The sequence below is a fragment of the Rana temporaria genome, chromosome 1, assembly GCF_905171775.1.
Source record: "Rana temporaria chromosome 1, aRanTem1.1, whole genome shotgun sequence".
NCBI lineage: Eukaryota > Metazoa > Chordata > Amphibia > Anura > Ranidae > Rana > Rana temporaria.
Window position 1 is genome coordinate 409,086,840 of NC_053489.1, and position 25,616 is coordinate 409,112,455.

The 25,616-nt window shown below is 44.2% G+C and overlaps 1 protein-coding gene across 1 annotated transcript in view; it reads left to right on the plus strand.

The window, feature by feature from the left end:
* The window catches only part of FRAS1 (Fraser extracellular matrix complex subunit 1), a 660,838-nt gene that overhangs the window by 483,314 nt on the left and 151,908 nt on the right, over positions 1–25,616 (plus strand). The window contains exons 32-36 of the mRNA XM_040324225.1: positions 1,401–1,517; positions 4,600–4,714; positions 14,539–14,676; positions 15,988–16,020; positions 23,860–23,991. Coding sequence (XP_040180159.1) covers positions 1,401–1,517; positions 4,600–4,714; positions 14,539–14,676; positions 15,988–16,020; positions 23,860–23,991 — 535 coding nt within the window. The remainder of the gene's footprint in view (positions 1–1,400; positions 1,518–4,599; positions 4,715–14,538; positions 14,677–15,987; positions 16,021–23,859; positions 23,992–25,616) is intronic.

Below are 25,616 nucleotides of genomic sequence, written 5' to 3' on the forward strand. Positions count from 1 at the left end.
AAAACACCCCACCTCGTTAAAAAAAAAGGTATGTGTCTGTAGATTTTATGAAGATGTAGATTTATGGAAAGCTTTGATATATTTGCAAAAAAAGTTAAAGCCTTTAAAGCCCCAAAAGTTTTTAGTGTCCCTTTTTATTTGTGGTATATCAAAAACACTATTGTTAAAAACACTTATTGCACTTACAGTTTCACAGTATGAGCATATTGGCAAGGATATCATTTATCAGTAGACCCTAACTGACTAAATGGTGGCTCTGTTGTGAATACTAAATAAGTGCCTAATACCCATCAGTTTTAATCGTCTAGAAAAAACTACGTTTTTTTCAACCCGATCGTTAAAACGGCCTTGCCTACACACGATCATGGAAAAAAATGCTCTAGCAAAGCGCGGTGACATACAACACGTACGACGGCACTATAAAGGGGAAGTTCCATTCGGATGGTGCCACCCTTGGGGCTGCTTTTGCTGATTTTGTGTTAGTAAAAGACGATTCGCGCTTTTCAGTCTGTTACAGCGTGATGAATGTGCTATCTCCATTACGAACGCTAGTTTTACCAGAACGAGCGCTCCCGTCTCATAACTTGCTTCTGAGCATGCGCGTTTTTTCACGTCGTTAAAGCCCTCACACGACCATTTTTTACCACGTTAAAAACGTAGTGAAAAATTAGAGCATGTTCTAAATTTTAAGCCCATTTTTTACAACCCAAAAAACGGTTGTGTGTACGCGGCATTTGAATTAATCCTATTATGAGCATGCTGACTGTGTTGTTTATGTACCATTGAAATTGGCAGCATATTAAATATTTTTAAGACATAAAGTAGTCAAATTCCCTGATGATTTTGATTAGTTCTTGCAAGGTGGTTTCATTAGGAGAATATCTTCAGTAGACAAATGTAAAAAACTAATTATGTTCTTCTATATGATGTGTTATAGATAATTACAGTATTTTTAAAAGGCTATGCATGCTAGGGTCTATTAAATCATGCTGTGGTAAACTATGAACTGCAGTGCTGGTCACATACAGTATACACCAGTTTTTAAACAACTGAAAAGACTTTAGAACAGCTTTTATTATAAACTAATAAGCTAGACCATGTAGTTGCTTATGCAATCAAAGCGGGTTAAAAGAGATTTAAAGTGAATTGAGATTGCCTTGATTGTTGTGGGTATGTCATGTTTTTGTTTATATGGGCATGTCATGTTTTGATTCCCAAAGGCTGGCATAATTATAACCCAGCACATTAATAGCCAGATTTGATACAATTTACCATCTTTAGAGGGCACAATCCCTGGCTTTATCATTTATTTTTGGTGTATTTAAATAGCATTACTAAAAATAATCAGGATTACCTTACGACAGTGAAAAATGTTGATTCTCTGCATTTCTAACTTTCAGATTTCCAGTGCCACAACAACTCAGGCACCCCAGGATAGGCACATGTTTAATATTGGCATTCTACCAAACCATCCTGGTGCACCACAGCTTTCTCCTGGAGCCTCCCTTCACATGACTGTAAGTTAAAGCAAACCTTCTCAAAGAGAAACATACGCTTTAGATAAAACACAAATTATTACTGAGGTTGGATTAGTCTTTTTAATAGATGGAGATGGCATGTATGTTCCTCCTATCAAAGCACATATAGTAACTAGAGATCAAAAAGCCTCAAAGCAAAACATTTATGGGTCCCCCATCAAAAGTAGGCAGACTATAATGTACCCCTGAAGTGCTTCTATTTACACCCCATAACACTGGCGGCCACTGTAATGGAATATTGACAGGTTGTAAACAGACAGTCTGAATAGATCACTCCATGGTTACAGGGCGAATTTGTTTCCTCCTCTTAAGTTGTGTATTGTATTTCAGATTAGAGGAGTTTCTCCTAAGCAATCACTGTGAGATGAGCACAGGGCTGGACTGGGACACAAATTTGGCCCTGGACTTCATCCAGACCGGCCCACTGGGGCGCTGCCAGGGCGTTAAAAAAAGTCCTCCAAGTAGCATCTTTGGGGCGGTGGAGGAGCGGTGTACAAACTGCTCCTGCCCATTGAAATGAATGGCTACCGGAGCTGAAGCGCCTGCAAAGCACTTCGGCAGCAGTGCTACATGGGCGCATTTAACCTTGAACTCGGCTGCTAGTGGGGGGTTAAAAGCGCCTGCTAGACGCCGAATAGTGCAGCTAAAATGACAGTAAAGTGCTGCTAAAACTAGCAGTGTTTTACCGACAATGCCTGCCCCAGTGTGAAAGCAGCCTAAGAGTCAGGGAGTGAATGAGACAGAAGAGGAAGCTGAGAGACAGAGGGGGTGGTCTGAGAGATAGAGGGGACTGAGAGACAGAGGAGGGGGCTAAAAAAAATGGGAATGAGAGACACGGGGACTGAGAGAGGCTCTGTTTTAAAAAACGGCCCACTGAGCCATCGGCCCACCGGGAAACTCCCTGTAGTCCCTATGGCCAGTCCATCCCTGGATGAGCACCAATGATAATCTTACTGCAGTTGTCTTGCACCCGTATGTAAAGATGATCAGTCTTATTACATGTATATAGTGTTTTGGGACAGAGAACTGGCTCAGTCTGTAAATATAGTATATCATTATAATTATTTACACAATATTACTGTAGAACTTGAACAGGATTCTTTGAGGCCAAAAAAATTATTGAGGCATTAATGAACAAATTTTGGATAATGTATTATTAAAAATTAAAGGATATTTGAGATAGAATACCCATTGTTTTAAGTATCATTCTAGAGAGGTTAGGTTGAAGGATACTATTGCATGCCCAGCTAATAAAGAGCATTTGTTCTCTACGATTTTATTTTTTTATGTCAGCACAAGGAGGTTGCTAGGATCTAGTTGAGTAGTGCACAAATTACAATCTAATACAAAAACTCTGGCATACAGGTAGTATAAAAACAGTAATTTATATGATTTTATGAATATGTGACAGAAGTAAATAATGCATTCAACTCTATTAAGGTGGTGCTGTACTACATATTAATAACATGAACTAATACGGTGGCTTTTAGTACCTTTGCAGTACCTCACCAAAACTAAAAGCATTTGTTAAACCCAAAAAATGGATCCTGTTACCTATAGCATGTTATACAGCACAATGCTTGTGCTGTGTCATTTGGCTCCCTGTAACACCTGTAATACCTGGCTGATCCTGCCTATACTCTCCCCCTGTATGCTAACTCCGATATATCAGGGCTACTAAGCCCTGACACCGAAGTCAGCGTGCGTGCCCTCGGTCAAAAGCAGCCTGCTGTCCTGTGTCTCTTCTGTCCTCATTCCCCCTCCATTCCCAGTCTGCTCGTACAAGTATCCACCCCCCCACTTCTGCTGCTTTCATATCTGCAGCTAAATGCTGTAATCCCCTCTGTACCATTATAATAAGTGTCCCTGTGTCTGAGTAATGTAAAAAATTTGCAGATCGGTACCTATATATGGGCAGCTCTCTGCGTTTTCTGACTGTCGGCTCTCTCTCCTCTCTCCCCCTCCTCCCCGGCTGACAACACTGGGAGGGCTCCGCCCGCTGGAACTGTGCGCCGGAGAGAGAAGATAGCTGACAAGTCAGCTGAGGGCCGGATACAGAGATGCAGGTACAGATGGGCAGATTTTTTTACATTACACAGGCACATGGACACTTATTATTATAGTTCAGAGAGGATGGGAGGATTTTGTAGAAAAGTTTAAAGTAGAAGTCCAGTGCAATCTAAACTTAAACCTGCTCCCATCCCTATTCTAAGCCCAATATCAACTACCCTGTAGAAGGAAGATGCTTATACTTACCTATTCCCTGGGCTCTCTAGGCCTGTCACATGATCGACTCCCAGCGCAGGCTTCAGGGCAGAGAAGGGACAGCCGACAATAGATGCCCCATAGTAAGCCAATGGGTGATGTCACAGCATAGGCATTGCAGCTAATGTCAGTGTTATCTCCTCTTCACTGAAGCCAACAGGTGGAAAGATCACATGATCGGACCAGAGCGCTCAGGGAATACAGAAGTATACACATCTTTTTTCTAAAAAGTAGTTAGAATAGGGCTTAGAATGGGGCTAAGAGCAGGTTTAAGTTTAGATTGGATTTGAATGGACTTTTACTTTAAGTGACTGTACAGATATTAGAATTATAATTTAACCTTTTCAAGGTTATCAGCTGAAATATAAAACCACTTCTGTGTTCATGTGTGTTTTTTCCAACCACTGTGCCCAATTAATAAAATTTTTACCTACAAAAAATTGTATCCTGCTCTGCAAGAATCCCTGTTCCTGACAGTTCCTGTCTTGTTGGGAATAAGTATTAATAACTAATGTCAGGGCTGTGAAATGGTGTAGGCTGATGAGATTCATCTTTATAGTTAAAACTTAGCAAGCAGATTCTAAAATGAATGCATGAACTTGTATGAAATAGCCCTGCCTGAATTGGTTCTATACTAGTGACTTACTCTTTTCTGCAGCATTAAAGAACTTGGTTTTTCTAAGTGAAATAACAAGTGTAAAAAAAAAACAAAAAAAAACTTCCATCTCAGGCTCTTGGAGCAAATAACCTGAAATTGCTTGCCAAGCAATAATATATAAATGTATATATTTTACAGGCTCTTGAAGACCGCATGACAGTGATTGGATCCCATTATCTTTCCTTTGTTGATGCGGAGAGCCCAAGTGAAAAAATTGTCTATAATGTAACTGTCCCTTTACAGTCACATGAAGGTGAGTACAGAAATTACCTTTTACCTATCAGGTAGATTCTGCATTCATTGGAGCTAGTAATCCTTGGAGGAATAACATACATCTGTTCTGTAAATATCACATTTATGTCCTCCCATTAAATCAGTTAGCTGATTTCAAGCTCCATACTGAATATTGCTGCATCCCTTTTCTGTGTTGGGTCTCCAGTCAGAGGCGTAACTAGAACCTTCAGGGCCCGGGTGCAAGAAACCATAAAGGGCCCCCCCTGACCACGAGTCGGGGCACACCCATGGTGGCAGAATGCCAGAGCTTGGTCACAAGTGCGACCTTTGGGACCCTAGTAACACCGACACTGGTGTCAGTATTTTTTTTATTTTATTTGTTACCACTTTATTTATTTTTCTATTTTTTTTAGGAGCCCGTTGGGGGGGGGGGGGGGCTTGGGTGAGATATCATATGTGGATATTCCCCAGTACACCAAGGATCGTCAATTTCGTCCAAACGTTTTTTTATTCAAAAAAGCTCACATCACAAAACAATGTAGTGAAACTTTTCAGAGCCACGCAGGACCCCTGACAAAGGGGTCCTACATGGCTCCGAAACGTTGTACTACATTGTTTTGTGATGTGAGCTTTTTTGAATAAAAAAACGTTTGGACGAAATTGACGATCCTTGGTGTACTGGCCAATATCTACAGGTTCCAATATCCAGCTAGCGGTCGCTACAGCATCCAGTACCTTAAGCGTGCATTCCAGGAGTGTGCGCGATGGGAAATTTGGACTGTGGGTGTTATATCAGGGGTCTAAACAGACCTCTGATGTTTTATCTTTGAAACAGAGAAATGAGATTGAGGACACAGCCCACAATCTCCATTTCTGCAGCCACAGCTGCACAGAATGAATGGACAGAAATAGCTCCATACAGAGCTTCCTGTTCATTCACAAACTGAAGCATAGTAAACATAGTTTACCATGTCTCAGTTATAAATGAACTGGGTCAGTGATCCCTATTCATTAAGACAAGGGAGGAGCCGGTAAATTACACATTTACTGGTCCCTTCCCAACGCTCCATGCAGAAAACATCCCCCCGCAGCAGCCGGGAAGGAGAGGAGAGGGGGGAACCCGGCAGCACTGTGGGGGATGGGGTGCCAAAGAGTACACAGGAAATTGGGGCAGCAGGTGGTGGATAGCACGGGGGAGGGGCTGCATATAGAGGAACCATTCCCCTTCATTTTCCTCCTGCAGCCTTTCAGCTGCTGCAGAAGGAAAATGAAGGGATAGGTGCCTCTATATGCAGCCCCTCCTATCCAGGTGTACAGGGGGCCGCATAGAAACCCTGGAGTATGCAATTGTGACCCTGGCAACTCCTGTACATACGCCCCTGCTGGTGGGATGGGATGAGTGGCAGTGCTGGGGGGAATGGGATGAGTGGCAGTGCTGGGGGGAATGGGATGAGTGGCAGTGCTGAGGGGAATGGGATGAGTGGCAATGCTGGGGGGAATGGGATCAGTGGCAGTGCTGGGGGGAATGGGATCAGTGGCAGTGCTGGGGGGAATGGGATCAGTGGCAGTGCTGGGGGGAATGGGATGAGTGGCAGTGCTGGGGGGAATGGGATGAGTGGCAGTGCTGGGGGGAATGGGATGAGTGGAAGTGCTGAGGGGGAGGAGGAATGAGTGTCAGTGGTGGAGATAGGGAGGAATGAGTGACAGTGGTGGGGGGATGAATGAGTGGTGGGTGGGATTGCTGGGGGGAATGGGATGAGTGTCAGTGGTGGGGGGGGATGAGTGAGATTGCTGGGGGGGATGGGATGAGTGGCAGTGGTGGAGGGAGGGAGAAATGAGTGGCAGTGGTGGGTGGGTGGCATGAGTGGCGGTGCTGTGGAGGGAGGAATGAGTGGCAGTGGTGGGTGGGTGGGATGAGTGTGATTGCTTGGGGGAATGGGATAAGTGTCAGTGGTGGGGGGAGGTAGGGATGAGTATCAGTGGGTGGGAGGGATGAGTGGCAGTGGTGGGGTGGGATGGAATCAGCAGTGGTGGTGGGCACTGTCACTGACTGGGTACATTGGCAGTGCTGGGTGCCAGGATCAGAGACTTACTTGCTGTCAGTTTCCACTTGGTTTTCCCCTGCATTGCTCCGTGTCTCTACTCTTTACACAGTGGCCGCGACCTCCTGCAGCTCCTCCCCCACCTTCTTTCCATTGGTGTCAGCAGTGTCCGCCCCGCCTCCCTACATTCTCTGTCTCTGGATAGGCAGGGGCGGGGGCGGGGCAGTCCACAGTCTCAGCGCTGCCTTCTCTCTCTCCCCTCAGCTGACGAAAGCCCCCCTCCCCACGACGGAACGAACCGACGACACACACAGTGACAGGACAGTTAGGTGGGCCCCTCACGCCGGTGGCGGGCCCCCCTGAATTTGTGGAACTACAGGGCCCAGTCGCACATGCGACTGCTGCAACTATGATAATTCCGCCACTGTCTCCAGTATGTAAATCTAAGGAAAATTTCCACCACCTAAGCATTATATTTTAAGTGGTTCTAAAGCCTAAATATGTTTTTACCTTAATGCATTTCCTGCTTTAAGGTAATAAATGTTCTACTACCAGTATCATCCCCTAGACCTCACTCGATTCAGTGATGTGCCTTTCTGTAGTGGCTCTCTCCTCTCTTCCCACTCTGAGGCCCCGTACACACGACAGAGGAACTCGACGTGCTTGGCACGTCGAGTTCCTCGTCGAGTTTTGGGATGAAGCCGCTGAGGAGCTCGGCGGGCCGCCTTCTCCTATAGAACAACGAGGACAACGAAAAAATAGAGAACATGTTCTCTATTTTCTCGTCGAGTTCCTCGGCGGGTCCATCGAGCCAAAACTGTACAGACGACAGAGATTCTCGGCAGAATCCGGGTTTTGACCGAGTTTCTCGGTGAATTCTGCCGAGAAACTCTGTCGTGTGTACGAGGCCTCACTGGCTTTGCTGAGGTCAAATCAAATCCTGTGAGATGGGACCATGAGATGGGTGTCTGTGGATGCAGGCAGCGTGGCTCGCGATCGAGCCCGCACAAGTTCCCCCATAGCAAGTGGTTTTCTATGGGGGCACTTGTAGACAAGAAGGAGCAAGGGGTGCTGGCGGAGGACCCCAATAGAGGAGGTTTGAGGAAGCTTTATGCAATTCCATTTCACAGAGCTGGTAAGTATATCACGTTTGTTATTTTTTTTTAAATAACACTTTACAATGACTTTAAAACTTCCTAGATGATAGCAACTTGTTGCAGATATGTAAAAAATGAACAATTGCTAATTAACATATACAGTGGAAACGCTGAAAAAGTACTTCCATTCTTATCACCACCAACCTCTTAGATCACAAATGTTACCCAAATCCTGGAGACGTCCCACATAGTCAAACAATGAAAGTCAGGGCTTCCTAGGGATATCTGGACCTGTTAGCTTGGCACCTAAGTCAAACACTGTTTAGTGATCTGAAGCGTGATGCATCCAGTATGGCTAGAGCTTGTTTGCATTCAATTTCATTCGTTTGGTATAAAAAACACCTAAAGGACATTATTTACCAGCAAGCTCATCCACATGCAAGAAAGTCAAAGCAGCTAATTATATTCTCCCTCAACTACAGTATACTGAAACATAAAAAAAAAAGCTTAAAACTCTGTTCAGAAGTAGTTATTAAAGACTCTGATATTTCCAGAAGGGAATACCATGCATTAGTGTATGTTGCCAGTATAACATAATGCCTTCATGACTGATTCAAACACTTAAAGGGGTTGTAAAGGGACCATTTTTTTTCCTTTGCCTAATCTCATGTTACTGCGTGTAAGTAAAAGTTTGGTGAGAGACGATTCTCGCTTTTCAGTCTGTTACAGCGTGACGAATGTGCTATCTCCATTACGAATGCTACTTTTGCAGAAGGTGCGCTCCCGTCTCATACTTTATTCTGAGCATGCGCGGGTTTCTAAGCATACACACAAACGTCTTTCTCGTCGTAAACCAGCCCGACGAGAAACACGACAAGGCAATTGAGACTCCCGACGAAAAACATACACACGACCGTTTTCCTTGGCAAAAAAGCTCTGCCACCAAGTTTCTTGATGGATTTGGTCGAGGAAAACGGTCGTGTGTACGAGGCCTAAGAGAAAATAGCCTTAAAGGGGTTGTACCTAATTTTTTTCTTCCTAAAAAGCTTCCTTTACCTTAGTGCAGTCCTCCTTCACTTACCTCATCCTTCGATTTTGCTTTTAAATGTCCGTATTTCTTCTGAGAAATCCTCACTTCCTGTTTTCTGTCTGTAACTCAACACCGTAATGCAAGGCTTTCTCCCTGATGTGGAGTGTCATGCTTGCCCCCTCCCTTGGACTACAGGAGAGTCAGGACGCTCTCTACATTGCAGATAGAGAAAGGAGCTGTGTGTTAGAGAGCGTCCTGACTCTCCTGTAGTCCAAGGGAGGGGGCGAGCATGACACTCCACACCAGGGAGAAAGCCTCACATTACTGTGTGGAGTTGCAGACAGAAGAACAGGAAGTGAGGATTTCTCAGAATAAATAAGGACATTTAAAAGCAAAAGGGAAGGATGAGGTAAGTGAAGGAGGACTGCACTAAGGTAAAGGAAGCTATTTAGGGGGAAAAAATGGACCTTTACAACCCCTTTAAGAAAAAATCCCTGCAACAAAGTTTTTTTGAAGCTTTGTGGCAGTGAAGTTAGGCAATATAAAGTGTCTGTATACAACATCTAATAACAAGGATCTATACAAACTCATTCTTCATTAAAGTTAATTAAATATCTGCCTAAAATGTAGGGGATTAATAAAGTTATGGAGAATCACAGCAGAAAGTTTACAGGGCAAGTCATTCATGTGTCAAATGAATTAAATTCTTCTCACAAGTTACATTCTCTCATTAGGGTTTCACCAAAATAACCTTGCATTTAATTTAACTGTTTCTCTTCTGTGTGATCACTAACCAAACCAAGGGCCGGAATAAAAACCAGCTCTGGAATTTTTTTTATACTAGCCCCATAGAATTATTATACCAGCCCAACAGCATAACGTCATTATTTTCTTGTTCATGAAAGGGAAAACCATGCACTTTAAAGCACATTTGAAGAGTGTATTATATATAGAGAAGACAGATATGAAATCACATAGGGCTTTATATATATACATATATATATATAAAAGCAAATTCCAGTTAAAAGTGGTAAGAGTGGTCAATCATCAAGGGGGGACCCCAAGAACTCAGAACGTGGGGGGGGAGGGAACCACCTTCTGCAGAAAGAATACACTAAGGTAAGGGGGGGGGGTTACTGATATAAGGGGAAACCTTTATATCATTGCCCCCTTACTTTATTGTATTCACTCCCCCCTTACATCAGTGAAGGGGATCTCTGGAATCAGTCAAATAACTCTATAGTGAGTGTTAAAGTGTAACAGCTCTTCATGGTAAAGGTGTTCAGGCACAGACTGGCTATACAACTTTGAAGAGAGCCATCCTTTAACAAAAAATAATCCTGCCCCAGTAGGGGAGGAGGATTTACAGATGAACCCCCTTTCAAGATTTTCCACAATGTATTCTGACATTGACTTGGTTTCTAATAGGCCAAAGGGCTACACCAGACCTCATGGAATATTGGCACCTGGAATCAAGCCAATGGCACAATCATCAGGCTTGTGGGGTGGTAGCTGGTATGCCTTGTGTTTAGAGAAGGCATCCACTAAATCCTTGTAAGAAGTAGGTACTGTACTCTAAGACGCAGGAGTAATTACCAGTAAGGGGTTCACTGAGCTTACCTTGTTTAGGCACCTGGAGTGGAAGGACGGACTTAAGGGCAACATATGAGAAGTGGCCCAATCCAACACTGGAGAATGCTGCCAAATCAGATCCAAGAAAAGCTTGGAGAAAGTTTTATGCAGCACAGGAACAGAAATAGTTTCTTGGTGGAGTGCTCCCACAATTATCTTGATGGGGTGGTATGGAAGCAAATGGATCCAGAAGCTAAAATGGCTTAGTTGATTGCTGAAACTCATATGACTTGTGGAAGAGATTCACAGAGCAGGGACACAACATAAGCCACCTTAGCACAGTCAGAAGGGAAGGGATACAGCTGTAGATCAAAGTGGATGTTACATTGGTTCACAAAGCCGTGGAAGCCTTCAGATCTTCAGAAAAGAGAGAAGGTGGTGGCAGGTACAGGGTTGATGCCACTGAGGGTACTGGCTGCTGAGAAGGCGGTGGTGGAGACAGGGCCAGCTGATCAGACACTGCAGCAAGGAAAGCCTAAATTTAATTCAGGGGTATGGTGACCGCATGGGGATGATGCCCCATCTGAACTTTAGTGATCTCATAGGCAAAAAGTATTTTAGAAGAGACTAGTGTTCGGGTCCCTATGTTGCTGTGAAGCCTCAGGCATGTTGGTTTAAGAAAACTGTCATGACCTAGGAATCTGCTGCCACTAGGGGGAAACAGGTAAGATAGTGGCAAAAGCCACAGAGATGACACAGAGTGTTCCAGGGTTCCAGTGTTCCAGTAACACATTATATAAATTTATATAATTTATATAATATATATAAATAGAATGTTCACTCCTCACTAGAGCTGATTGCATGAACACAAAGCAACGTGCACACTGTCCCTTTAAGATTGGGCACCCTCTGTGATTGGCTGGAGGCTGGCTCCTACACACAGAGGAAACAACATGGTAGTGGAACATGGAATAGGTAAGAGTTGCAATAATCAATCAGAATTCACTTTTGTGCACTTTCTTGATATCAGTAAATATTTCATTTAATGGCCTGTGCTGTATTTTTGTTTTAAAGAGATATTTATTGAACTTTTTTTAATAAGCAAAACAGTACTAGTTTTAAAAAGGTACATACACTAAACGAAGGACCAAAATAATAAAGTAAAAACAAAATAAATAATACAACAAACTTACAGTGTCTCCCAAGTCTCATGATAACAAGAAAAAAACAATACAGGAATCAGAGAAAAATCGTATAAGAAATACACTCCATGACAAATACACAGCAAACCACAAAGAATACAGCAAACATATAAGTCTAAGGTTGCGGTTCTAGAGAGGTCAAGGTAAGGGGGTTAGAGATCCATTTACCCCAAATTTGTCAAATAATTTGGGTTGTTTTCAGTGTTCGGAGATAAGCCTAAACAGAGGAAGAGAATTGTTAATAAGCCTAAGCCAGGAGGCCAACGTAGGTAGTCTCAGCCTTTTGCAGGATAGCAAAAAAATTAAGAATATGTAACAGTCATTTAGCATATTTGGAAGTGTAAATTTCCCAAATATTCCCAAATATTCCCAAGAGACATTGTTTAGGATTAAGGATATTGAGCAGACCTAATGTGGAGGAGATAAAATAGTCAATATTCCCCCAAAATATGTGGACTACAGGGCATGACGGGCCTCATCCTTTTCTGAACACAGTGAGTGATCGGTACCGATCGGTTCATTTATAATTGAAGCATCGTAAACAGTGCAGAGCTCTTACTGTTTTTTCATTCTGTGCAGCTGAGGCTGCAGAGATGGAGTTTTTGAGGACGTTGTCCTTAACCTCCTTTCTCTCTCTCAAATAGACCCCTGATATTTCACCAAAGCCCACCAACAGAGCTGCTAAAAAATTGTAAAAAATAAAATAATAAAAATATAAAACTACTGACACTGTGCACTGCCCTACCGACATCATCCATTGTTCTGATACTTTACTCTGCTCTACTGACAAAATCCACTGCTCTACTGACTGACACCATCCAGTCTTCTACTGGCTGACATCGTCTACGGCCCTGCTAACACCAACCACTGCTCTACTGACTCTGTCCACTGCTCTACTGACACCATCCACTGTTCTATTGACACCATCCACTACCCTGCTGACACTGTCCACACACTGTCCACTGCCCTATTGACATGTCCAAACATCAAACATCATCCACTACCTTACTGACACTGTCCGCTACTCTACTTCCTGGCACTGTCTTCCTTACTAGTTAGGCCTTGTGAGTTAATTTCTTATAAAAAAGGTTGCCTACCTCTGGTTTGCAGCCAAAATCCTTGATGTTAGTCAGAGTAAGACTTGCTAAAATTTCAACAGGGACTGCAACTCCAGTATACACGTTGAGCTGTTGGGACACTGGAACTAGTAGAATGGCTATGATTCCACATATAAAGCCCACAGGAAATGTTACTGATATCAGGACACTAAACACTCTTAACACTTAATTTCAGTCCTGGTCTCCATAACATTTCCTGTGGGATTTACCTGTGGCATCATAGCCATTATACTAGTTCCAGTGTCACAACAGCTCAAAGTGTATACTGGAGGTGCAGTCACTGTTGTAATTTTAGCAAATCTTACTCTGACTAGCATCAGAATTCCTCCCTGTGACATGGCTGTTTTGCAGGGTGAATAAACTCCCAGTGTCACATGACTATATCAAGTTATCAATGTTACCTCTTAATATAGGAAGCAGACCAAAATAAATTATTCAGTGTATTTTTCTGGGTATTGTAGTATGGGCTAAGGCTTCAAATACAATTAAAGTAAGAAAGATGTAAGTAATGGTTAAAAGAGTTGCACTACATATATATATATTTTTAATTTTGGGGCAAAAGGTAGATGATCTTGAAGCTTTATCTCCCTGTAGTCATGAGTGTGTCTGATTCCTTTCCTGAAAAAAGCTATAATAACACCCTAATATTTGTTTTAAAAATGGTGCATCATAAGGACCATTACATATATTCAGACATAAAACCTATAGATAGGTATTTTGGGACTACTTCACCAAGTCTGTGTCTTCCCACTTCAAAGTGCAGATTTGTCTAAATACAGTGGGGCAGATCCTCAAAGATCTGCACCGGCGCAGCGTATCTGAGATACGCTACGCCGCCGTAACTTACCTGGCTTTGGTTTTGGAATCCAGAAAGAATTTGCGCCGTAAGTTACGCCGGCGTAGTGTATTTCTCGCGGCGTAAGGGCGCGGAATTCAAATGCGGCAAGTAGGGGGCGTGTTTCATTTAAATGAAGCGTGTCCCCGCGCCGAACGAACTGCGCATGCCCCGTCCGTCAAAACTCCCAGGGTGCATTGCTCCAAATGACGTCGCAAGGACGTCATTGTTTTCGTTGTGAACGTAAATGGCGTCCAGCCCCATTCACGGACGACTTACGCAAACAACGTAAAATTTTCAAAATTATACGCGGGAACGACGGCCATACTTAACATTGAGTACGCCACCAGATAGCAGCTTTAACTATACGCCGGAAAAAGCCGAACGGAAACAACGTAAAAGAATGCGACGGCTGCTCGTACGTTCGTGGATCGTCGGAAAAAGCGAATTTGCATACTCGACGTGGATTACGACGTGAACGCCACCCAGCGGCCGCCGGAAAATTGCATCTTAGATCCGACGGCGTACTAAGGCGTACGCCTGTCGGATCTAACACAGATGCCGTGGGTATCTTGTTTGGTGGATACCAAAACAAAGATACGAAGCGCAAAATTTGAAATTACGCGGCGTATCAACAGATACGCCGGCGTAATTTCTTTGAGGATCTGCCCCCGTATGTCTAAATGTTGACCTAATATTGAGTTCTTTCACTACTTGTGAGGCCTTCACACCAGCTATTTAAAATGAATTAGGCATACCGGCTAATTTAAAACAAGTAAGGATTTTTCCTTTCAGAATGTGAAAACAGATCTATGCAGTAAATGATGATTTCTCCTTCCTTTTAGTAGGGTATGAATTTCAGGAAATCAGTCATAATAAAATATTCAGATTTCAAGCTGAGAAAGTTTGATTCAAAATGTCCACTTCTCATTCCTTTCTATTTGAAGGTACCTTGGAGCACAAAGAGAGACCACGATCCCCCGTAAGGTACTTTACACAATCTGACATAAATCAAGGAAATATTATGTACCGACCTCCAAGAGCAGCACCTCACATGAGAGAAATTATGGACTTTTCATTCACAGGTAAAATTACCTTTCTGTTAACATATGAGGCATGTGAGTATTGTTTAGCATAATACAGCAGACTGTGATAAGTTTTAAATCCAGTACAGTAAAATCAACAAGTTCCTATCAGTCATCACAAAGTTCACAGTCAGTGCCAAATCAGTGAAAAAGTTAACCTTCTTCATCACAATTTACAGTCACTTAATTTAAGGTATTGGTAATCATAAAAGGAAATTTGTTTCCTGGCATTCACTAGTTTGTAACATTTTGTAAGTGGAGGGAAAACCATCTAATTTTCTATCACTGTTTACTGAATTTACTGAAGTGATCAAACAACACTGGAGAGAGCTGCTCACACACCTCCTACCATTTGAACATTGCTATTTAAAGGGTTAGTTCACCTTTACAGAAAATATGTAAGGGTGAACTAACACGCTAACTCCTTTTGCCCTCCAGATTGTTAATCTGTCAGCCCCCTTAGCAGCCAATCCAATAGTACGGGGATATGAAATTCCTGCTTTTCTCCCTCTTCCCCATGCAGTGCTCCTGGGATTGACCAGATCGATTTACTGTGATTGCGCTGGCCAATCAGAATTGATTCAGTCTGCCCTGGAAACGCTGCATGAAAAAGAGGGGGGAGAGAAGAGATTTCAAATCGCTGGACTGGCTGCGGGGGTGCTGACAGTTCAGCAGCCCTGGATGTTAGTACAACAGGGACCAGGGGGTGGGAAGGGGTTTCTGTGCTGGTTCACCTTTACAGTTTTCTGTAAAGGTGAGCTAACACTTTGGGCATTTGTGTTGGGCATTGGTCTCCATGCAGAAAAGATGGGGCGCTATTAAAAGCCCAGTATAATGATTTTTTTTTTCAAAGCCTAAATCATTGCCTGTGTAGCCTTTAAAAAAAAACAAATCACTGAGAAGAAGTTGTCGGAATTTGAGTGTAGACTGATGTCTGCCTTGAGTTCTTGAAAGGTAACATTTCAGGCTGTATCAGCCTTTCGCAGGTACCAATGAAGCCTGATATTAGCTGAGATTGTACCTGTACGCTGCTATTTAAAGCGGATGTTCCCTGGAAAAAAAATATTAAAAGCCAGCAGCTACAAATGTGACACCGGAGGGGGGGAGGGTTCCGATCAGCGGGACTTCACTTTAGGGTGGAGAACCGCTTTAACAAAAAAATAGACTCCTCCCATTATTGTAGTAAAGGATCATACCCGTATTTATTTCTACTATTGCTTCCTTTCACAGTATTGTATTGCATACCGTTTAGCTTCTGTCTTCACTTCTTTTGTCAATCTAAATCTAATGTGTGTATTTTTAATATTGTAGGACTCCCAGAAACTGTCAATTTCTTCTTCACAGGTAAATTGAACAGTGCAAAATTATTGAAATGAAGGGTCCTTTTACATTGGACTGCTCAGTTCAGTCATGCTTTTTTGTTTATTAAAAACTGATAAATACTGTTTCAGGTAATATCAGTTTACATACGTTTTATACATCTGTTTTTTTTTTATGTTTTTTTTATTTTGCCTAAAACACAAAAAAAACATAATGGAGGTAAAGGGGCGACATCAGTTTATATCTGTGTATGTGCCCACACCAAAATAAAATGAGGCAGACCTTTTCCATTTTTTTTCTGCAGACATTAAGCCCCCATTCACATCTAGGCATTTTTACGCCTGTAGTGCTACGCCGCTGCCGCCAGAGGGATGAAAACACATGTCCCTCTATGGAGATGGTTCACATCTCCACGCTGAACGCCGGCCGCCTGCCGCCTGAAAAAAGGTCCCGGACCTTTTTTTCAGGCGGCTTTCGGCGTTCGGCTAGGAGATGGGAACCATCTCCATAGAGGGGGTCAATCTGGGGCACATCTAGGCAGACAATACCGGCGTTTTGTCACCGCAAATCGTGGTACAAAACGCCGCTATTTGTACCGTGATTTGCGGCGACAAAACGCCGCGAAATTGTCTGCCTAGGTGTGAATGGAGCCTAACTGACATATACATCCACTTGTCCATTTACATCTATCTGCCAACAGACATACATTATGGTTCAGTCTGGTTCCATCTGAAAAGATTAACAGATCCAGTCTGAACGCCCATGTCAAAGGGGCCCTAAGGTTCAATTTACAAAGCTTTAACACAATGCTAAGGATCTTTGTTTTAGCCACGTGACTGTAATTGCAAACCTCATAGGACTCAGCTGGTATTTTGTCTTGTGTCTATAGTGTTAGAAAAATCATAGTTATTAGCAAAGAAACTGTTACCATAAACACCTACAATAGGAAATGAATAGGAATCTTTGAGGATAGATATATTAAAACTGCAATTGCTGATGTGACTTTTAAATATACAGCTGAAAGACCTCCTATACCTTACTTTACAACATAATAATTTACTGGTCTTCAACAAGCATGCAGGCGCTAACACCTCTCTGGTTTCGTGTTAGTTCCAGGTCAATGACCCACTAACCAGTAAAAAAGGGATTTTTAATACAGCTTACCTGTAAAATCCTTTTCTTGGAGTACATCACGGGACACAGAGCGGCATATTCATTACTAGTGGGTTATATGGAGTACCTTCAGGTGATGGACACTGGCAATCTCAAACAGGAAGTGCCCCTCCCTATATAACCCCCTCCCATAGGAGGAGTACCTCAGTTTTGTAGCAAGCAGTATGCCTCCCAAAATGGTCCCCATAAGAGGGGTGGGAGCTCTGTGTCCCGTGATGTACTCCAAGAAAAGGATTTTACAGGTAAGCTGTATTAAAAATCCCTTTTTCTTTCTCGTACATCACGGGACACAGAGCGGCATATTCATTACTAGTGGGATGTCCCAAAGCAATGCTTACAATGAGGGGAGGGAGACATCTTCCCAAGACAAAAGGATTTAATTTAGAGATATACTCAAATCATAATAAATCCAACTTAGTTGAGAAAAATAAATTTAAATTTTAAATTTTACTCAAAAGGGAGCCCCCGGAATCCGAGGGTCTCAAACTGCAGCCCGCAGCACTGCCTGCCCAAAGGCTGCATCAGTATTCCTTCTTACGTCCAACTGGTAGAACCTTGTAAACGTGTGGACAGAAGACCAGGTTGCCGCCTTGCAAACTTGAGCCATAGAGATCTGGTGGTGTGCTGCCCAGGAGGCGCCCATGGCCCTAGTAGAATGAGCCTTTAATGATAACGGAGGAGGCAACCCCTTCAAGCCGTAGGCCTGAGTGATTAACTGTTTAATCCACCTCGAGATGGTGGATTTTGCAGTTGCCTGCCCCTTCTTGGGCCCATCCGGTAAAATGAACAACACATCTGTTTTCCGGATCTTCTCTGTAGCTTTAAGATAGGCCTTCATGGCCCTGACAATATCCAAGGTATGCAGCAACCCTTCCTTTCTGGAAGTAGGTTTAGGAAAGAAGGATGGTAATACGAAATCCTGGTTTAGATGAAAACTGGATATAACCTTTGGTAGGAAGGAAGGATGAGGGCGGAGAACGACCTTGTCCTTATGCAAAATAAGATATGGTTCCTTACAGGATAAGGCTGCCAGTTCCGATACTCTTCTGGCGGAAACTATGGCGACCAAAAATACTAACTTCCTTGTCAGTAAAACCAAAGGAATTTCAGCCAACGGCTCAGAAGGTTGTTTCTGTAAACTTGACAGAACAAGATTTAAATCCCACGGACAAAGCGGGGATTTAACTGGAGGATTAATACGTAAGACCCCTTGAATGAAGGTCTTAACCAGCGAGTGGGTGGCCAGCGGCCGCTGAAACCATACTGACAAAGCTGAAATGTGTCCTTTGATTGTGCTTAATGCCAGTCCTTTATCCACTCCGAGCTGGAGAAAACTTAATACTCTATCGATGGTAAACTTACAAGAAAGCCATAACTTGGACTCACACCAGCCTACATAGGCCTTCCAGACCCTGTAATAAATCACCCTAGAGACCGGTTTCCTGGCTCTGATTAGGGTAGAGATTACTTTCTGAGACAGACCTCTACCCCTGAGAATCAGGGATTCAGCTTCCAGGCCGTCAAATTTAGATGCCGTAAGGCAGGGTGGAGGATCGGACCTTGCGATAGCAGTACTGGCCGTAGAGGAAGAGTCCAAGGGTCTCCCACTACCATCCTTAGGATTAGTGAATACCATGCCCTTCTGGGCCATGCTGGAGCTACCAGGAAGACTGGTATGTGCTCCACCCTGATCCTGCGCAGCAGGCAGGGTAGTAACTGGAGCGGGGAAAATGCATAAAGAAGTTTGAACTGATGCCAAGGGCAAACTAACGCATCGGTTCCGCAGGCCCTGGGATCCCTTGTGCGGGACATGAACCTGTCTAGCTTCTTGTTCAGTCTCGATGCCATGATATCCACGCCCGGCACTCCCCATTTCTGGCAGAGTGTCTGAAAGACCTGTGGATGCAGAGACCACTCCCCCGGCAACAGAGTCTGGCGACTTAAGAAGTCCGCCTGTAGGTTGTCGACTCCGGGAATGAATATAGCCGATATGCAGGGCACATGGGCTTCTGCCCACAAGAAAATCAAGCTCACTTCTTTCTGAGCGGCTTGACTCTTGGTTCCCCCTTGGTGATTTATATATATGCCACCGCCGTGGCATTGTCCGATTGTATTTTCACCGGGAACCCTTGTAGTTTGGACGTCCAAGCCCTGAGGGCTAGTCGAGCAGCTCTGAGCTCCAAGATATTGATGGGCAACTGCTTCTCTGCCGCTGCCCAAGAGCCCTGGCGAGTGCAACCATCCAAAATTGCTCCCCAGCCCATCAGGCTGGCGTCTGTGGTTACTATCTTCCAGGTCACAGGACTGAAAGTCTTTCCCTTCAGGAGATTCTGAGGGTTTAACCACCAAGCTAGACTTTGCCGCACTCTTGGTGAGAGTGGCCAAGGAATTTCTAAGGCCTGAGGCCTCTTGCTCCAGGCTGACAGGATGGCTGCCTGCAGGATGCGAGTGTGGCTCTGAGCGTACGGAACCGCCTCGAATGTGGCCACCATCTTGCCTAGTAGCCGCATACATAGGCGAACAGTTGGCCTTCTCTTGCTTAGAACCATTTGTATTAGCTCTTTGATGGCCTTTAATAGGGGTAGAAACACCCTCTGTTGTTCTGTATCCAATCTCATGCCGAGATAATCCAGCTGCCTTGTGGGCAGGAATGCTGACTTGTCTCGATTTAGGACCCAGCCGAACCTCTCGAGGTACTGAACCATGAGGGCCACTGCTCTTTCCAGGCCAGGAGACGAATGGTCTACGACCAAGAGGTCGTCCAGGTAAGCCAGGACCGTGACCCCCTGGATCCTTAGATTGGCTAGGATTGGGGCTAGGACCTTCGTGAATACCCGGGGGGCCGTAGCCAACCCGAAGGGGAGCGCCACAAATTGGAAATGACGCTGAGCCACCGAGAAGCATAGAAATACTTGATGTGGCTGAAAAATTGGCACATGAAGGTAAGCATCCTTTATGTCTATGGACGCCATGAAGTCGTCCTTCTGGAGCACGGCGACAGCTGACCGAATAGTTTCCATCCGGAATGAGCGGACCTTTAGATACGCATTTACTCCCTTTAAGTCCAAAATTGGCCTGACATCGCCGTTGGGCTTTGGGATGATAAACAGGTTGGAGTAGAACCCCAATCCCTGTTCCCGGACTGGTACTTCTACTATCACCTTCTGGCATAGCAGATGATTCAATGCCGCCATCAATGCGGCTCCTTTCACAGGGTCGCCTGGTACTCTTGACTCCTGGTAATGAGGAGGAGGGAATTTTAGAAATTCTAGCTTGTAGCCCGTGGTCACGGAAGACCGTACCCAGCAGTCGGGAATGGTGGCCTCCCAAACCTCTGCAAAGAGACGCAGCCTTCCCCCCACCATCTTGGGTGGGGGCGCCCCTTCATAGGGCCGACTTGGGGGCTGGCTTCGCAGGCTTGCGGTACCACTGCTTCTTGCCCCCAGTGGCTTGGCCCTGCGGCTTATTGTTAATGCCTGATCTTGCAGGAGGCCGTCGATACTGTTTGGTATTAGAGGGCCCCTGCCCCGGGGAGGGCTGGCGCCTAAATGCGGGCCCTCGGGCCTTCTTCTTGACTGGCAAGAGAGTGCTTTTGCCGCTTGATATAGTCTGAATATATCTATCCAAGTCTTCTCCGAAGAGACGTCCTCCATGGAAGGGAACCCTACCAGGAGTTTTTTGCACGGGGGCTCAGCCTCCCAATTCTTCAACCATAAGAGCCTTCTCATATGGATTAGAAATAAGAATAAACGTGACGCCTGCTGGATGGAGTCCTTGATAGCATCCACCGTAAAGCGTATAGCCCTGGGTATATCCAAAATTCCTCTGCCTGCTGGGCAGGGATAAGTTTAAGCATTTGCTTAGTCTTATCTGATAATGCTTGGGCCACTCCAATAGCAGCCACAGCGGGCTGAACTATCGCCCCTGCTGAAGTAAAGGAGGCCTTAAGTAATGTTTCCAAGCGTTTATCAACCGGATCCTTAAACACCTGCAAGTTAAAGATCTGTTCACACATGAGATGGCTGCGTCCACAGTAGGGACAGCCCATCTCTTTGAAAACTCTTCCTCTAAGGGTTACCTGTCTGGCTTAGCCCAGTCCTGTAAAATCAGGTCCTTTAACAAAGGATGTACCGGGAATACCAAATTGGCTTGGGGCGCTTTCAGGGAGCCCAATGAGGATACCGCGGAGGCCAGAGGCTGAGGCACAGGTATCTTAAAAGCCAACCGCACCATATCCGTTAGGGACTGAACCCACAGTCTTTCTGCGTGAGAAGCTGAAAAAGGTTCCTCTATTGTAGAATCCTCAGAACCTAAATGGTCAAGGTGATCCTGACCTCCCTCTGTCTGGTCTCCTTGATCCTCCAATTCGTCAGTCGGAGAGGATATCCTCCTCCAGAGACTCAGACCTGGGAGACGGGGATCTAACCCGCTTCTTCCCTGCCAAAGATGCCGTAATTAGAGCGGCCATCCTCCTTTCCAATCCACCCAAGGTGGAGGCTAACATCTCTTCCGTTACATAGGAAGGAGCTGGTTGAGTAGGGCCAGCCATAGCACCTAGCAACCCTGATGGCTCACCTAGGACAACAACTTCCGGGCATTCCGGAGTAGTAGGGGCCACTAGATTTTGGATATCCTCAGAGCCCGATGGAGAACCTTTTGGTTTTTTAACCGTTTTAGCGTTCTTAGCGCTACCTGCACCCTTAGGAGCCATAATATACAAATTCTGAGGCACTCCGCTAGTATACAACTGACTGTAATAGCTGGAGAAAATACACATATAATCAAATAAATGTGAAACAATAGGATAGGGTAATGTTAGAGGGACTCCAAACCTCCCATAACCTATAAAAAGGGAAAATCAATACTGAGCCCCAAGGGCTTCAACCAGAAAAAATCTTTTTTTTTTTTTTTTTTTTTTTGTCTGGTATTGACCCCCTAATGCTGGGCTAGGTGAGCACCCTAAGTGTTCAAAGGCGCTGCTTAGTACACAGGCTTGAATGCAAACTTTTAAGCCAGAGGCTCCTTAGTAAGGTGTACTTCCCACAACTGCCACCGGGTGTCACTGTGCCAGAAAGCTCTGTCAAACCTTCCTATGCTGTAGCCAGCATCGCTGCTCCGTGTCCCCTCACAGCCTTTACAGACTGAACAGCCCTCCAGGATTTATCCTCCCTGTGTGCAGGGGGGAGGAGCCGTCCGGCGTCAACCGCCCCCTCCCCACAGCACCGCCGCGTATGCGCGCGCACAGATAAGTAAAAGCGCGCGCACGCGCGCGCGTCAAACGCCGCTAGGGGAAGCAGGAAGCCATGTGGAGAGGAGACACCAGGACCTTAGACGCTGGAGCAGCAGACACAGGTAAAAGGGAAGCTTTAAACTGTCTCCCTAATGGTATGGTTCCTTCTCTGTGGAACACCCTGCCCAAAAAAAGGCCCTCCTTGTGACAGAAGCAGCAGCAGCCTACTAGCCCAGCCAGGGGAACTATACCTGGGTGTTTTGAGCCATCCCGTTTGAAAACTTTGTGGTTCTCCTTTGCCCATGCACAGAGGCATAAATAGGCTGCCCAAGAATCCCCTGTAGGAAGCCTACTGACAAACCAAGTTCCGTAGGCCCCCTGCTTACCTTTCCACGCCGCAGGGTATTGCTCTGCAAGAGGCCCAATCTTCACCCTTCACCGTGGGTATGGTCATAGACCTTCAGGGACTGGGGTCTTAAAAGAACACCACAACCTGGACCTATACAGCACCACTGGCAACAGGTATTCTCTAGGTTAGAAACCAGACCTGGAACCCAGGGTCCAGCCCTCCAAGGAGAGGCATTATAGGCAAAACCCCATCCACGAATTGGGGCCCGGGTACCGTCCACTTTGGCTATGAAGCACCTTGGACGGATCCGGTCAGCTGGCCCTGGTCCCAAGGACTACTACAGGCACAGCCTCAACGTGCACCAACACCTAAGACACTGGCGAAAAAACTGAGGTACTCCTCCTATGGGAGGGGGTTATATAGGGAGGGGCACTTCCTGTTTGAGATTGCCAGTGTCCATCACCTGAAGGTACTCCATATAACCCACTAGTAATGAATATGCCGCTCTGTGTCCCGTGATGTACGAGAAAGAAATCAGGATAACGATGACAGCTCTGGAACTTGCACCTTTATAAACCAGGTCATTGCAGCTCCCATATCTTTATCCACATAAGTTCCCTTTAATCCAAAATGTACAGAAATACATTACCTAGTTGTATGGGGTGATAAAACGAATATGGATCTAATGTTGGACTGTTTCTAGACATAGATTAATATATGGTTACCCTCTCCCCTTTCATATCTACAGCATTTATATTTACTAATTCTACAATTTTGTCAAATCAATTATACTTCTTTTACTTTACTCTCTCACTTTTTGTGGCATTCACAAAATTCAGAGACAAAGAAAACCAGACTTAGAAATATAGGATCGTAGTTACATTTACTGCCTGAAATGTGTGCAGTCTCTGTTCAATACCAGTGACACTTTTTAAATTTGTTATTGCTAGGAGCAGTGAAATAAAATATAAAAAAACATTGTTTTGCAGTGTTGACCAGAATGAATTACATTTTGTGTGTTGTGATATTATAATTGAGGTAACGTGACATTGTCCGACATTTTTATTGCATATTAAATCTTTTGAGTGATGTTATGCATTCTTCCTTTCAGTTTCAGATGGAGAGTTTACTACAGCTGAGATGCCATTTACTATCCATTTGCTTTCAAATGATCAGCAACCTCCAGTGTTCCAGATCACTGCTCCTTTTCTTGAGGTCACGCAAGGAGGAAGAACTCCTATTGGTTAGAAACAAACATTTTCTTTCTAAATTCTATTACTTTTTACCAGATGTATGTTTAGCCTGACAGGGGAGACACAAATATATTAAGCCAGATAAACGTAAAAATCAGAGCAAAAATGATTTCTTCTGCGTCACAGACTCTTTGATAAAATGTAATAAAGTAAGTAAAAGGAAATAAAATTAAGACTGGCCACAGCATTTCATTTGATCCAAGCTAGCATTTTCTATTGCAAGTTTGAAAATGAAAGCCATAATCTGTCTGCATTTCCTCCACACAGTTTTGTTGTCATTTCTTCTTTGAAGAAGTAAATTCACTTTGTACATAATGCTGACTGGTGGCTGTCCCTGGTTTTTGTTAGGGTTGTTTTTTTATTTTTATTTTTTATTCTTTGAATGCATGTATAGTTTTGGGATCAAAGATGCAGCCATGCAATGTTGGCTATGAAAACTCATTCTCAGTTATTGGTTAATATAAGTAAGCCCAAGGTGTATATTCAATACTTAACCACTTCGGCCCCCGGACCATATTGCTGATCAATCACCGGGTCACTTTTTGCGATTCGGCACTGCGTCACTTTAACTGACAATTGCGCGGTCATGCGACGTGGCTCTTAAACAAAATTGGCGTCCTTTTTTCCCCACAAATAGAGCTTTCTTTTGGTGGTATTTGATCACCTCTGCGGTTTTTAGTTTTTGCGCTATAAACAAAAATATTTTTTACTTTTTGCTATAATAAATATCCCCCAAAAATATATAAAAAAACTATTTTTTTCCTCAGTTTAGGCCGATACGTATTCTTCTAAATATTTTTCGCAAAAAAAAAATCACAATAAGCGTTTATTGATTGGTTTGCGCAAAAGTTATAGCGTTTACAAAATAGGTGATAGTTTTATGGCATTTTTATAAAAAAAAAATTTTTACTAGTAATGGCGGCGATCAGCGATTTTTATCGGTACTGCGACATTATGGCGGACACTTCGGACACTTTTGACACATTTTTGGGTCCATTGGCATTTTTATAGTGATCAGTGCTATAAAAATGCATTGATTACTATAAAAATGCCACTGGCAGTGAAGGGGTTAACACTAGGGGGCGAGGAAGGGGTTAATCATGTTCCCTGGGTGTGTTCTAACTGAAGGGGAGGTGGGACTGACATGGGGAAATGACAAATCGCTGTTCATACATTGTATGAACAGACGATAGGTCATTTCCCCCCCTGACAGGACCAGGAGCTGTGTGTTTACACACACAGCCACTGGTTCTCACTCTGTAAGGAGCGATCGCGGGTGCCCGGCGGTGATCGCACGTCGGGATCAGGGGCAAGCAGGGGGAGCGTGCGCGCCTCTGGCGGCGCACACGCGCCCTTAGTGGCTGATTCGCGAGGTGACGTAGATCTACGTGACCTCGCGCAGGGGAGCCGAACTGCCGCCATATAACTGCGTAGTTAATATAGATAATACACAGTTGTTATAGTTATATGAGTAGCAGAAGAGCCCCTGTGCAACTAAAAAAAGAAGAAAATACTATTTGAGAGCTGTTATCACCAATGTGTGATTCACACAATGGATATATAATTAAAAACAAAATAAATAAGTGCAGCGGCCCTTAATAGCCCAATTCTTTCC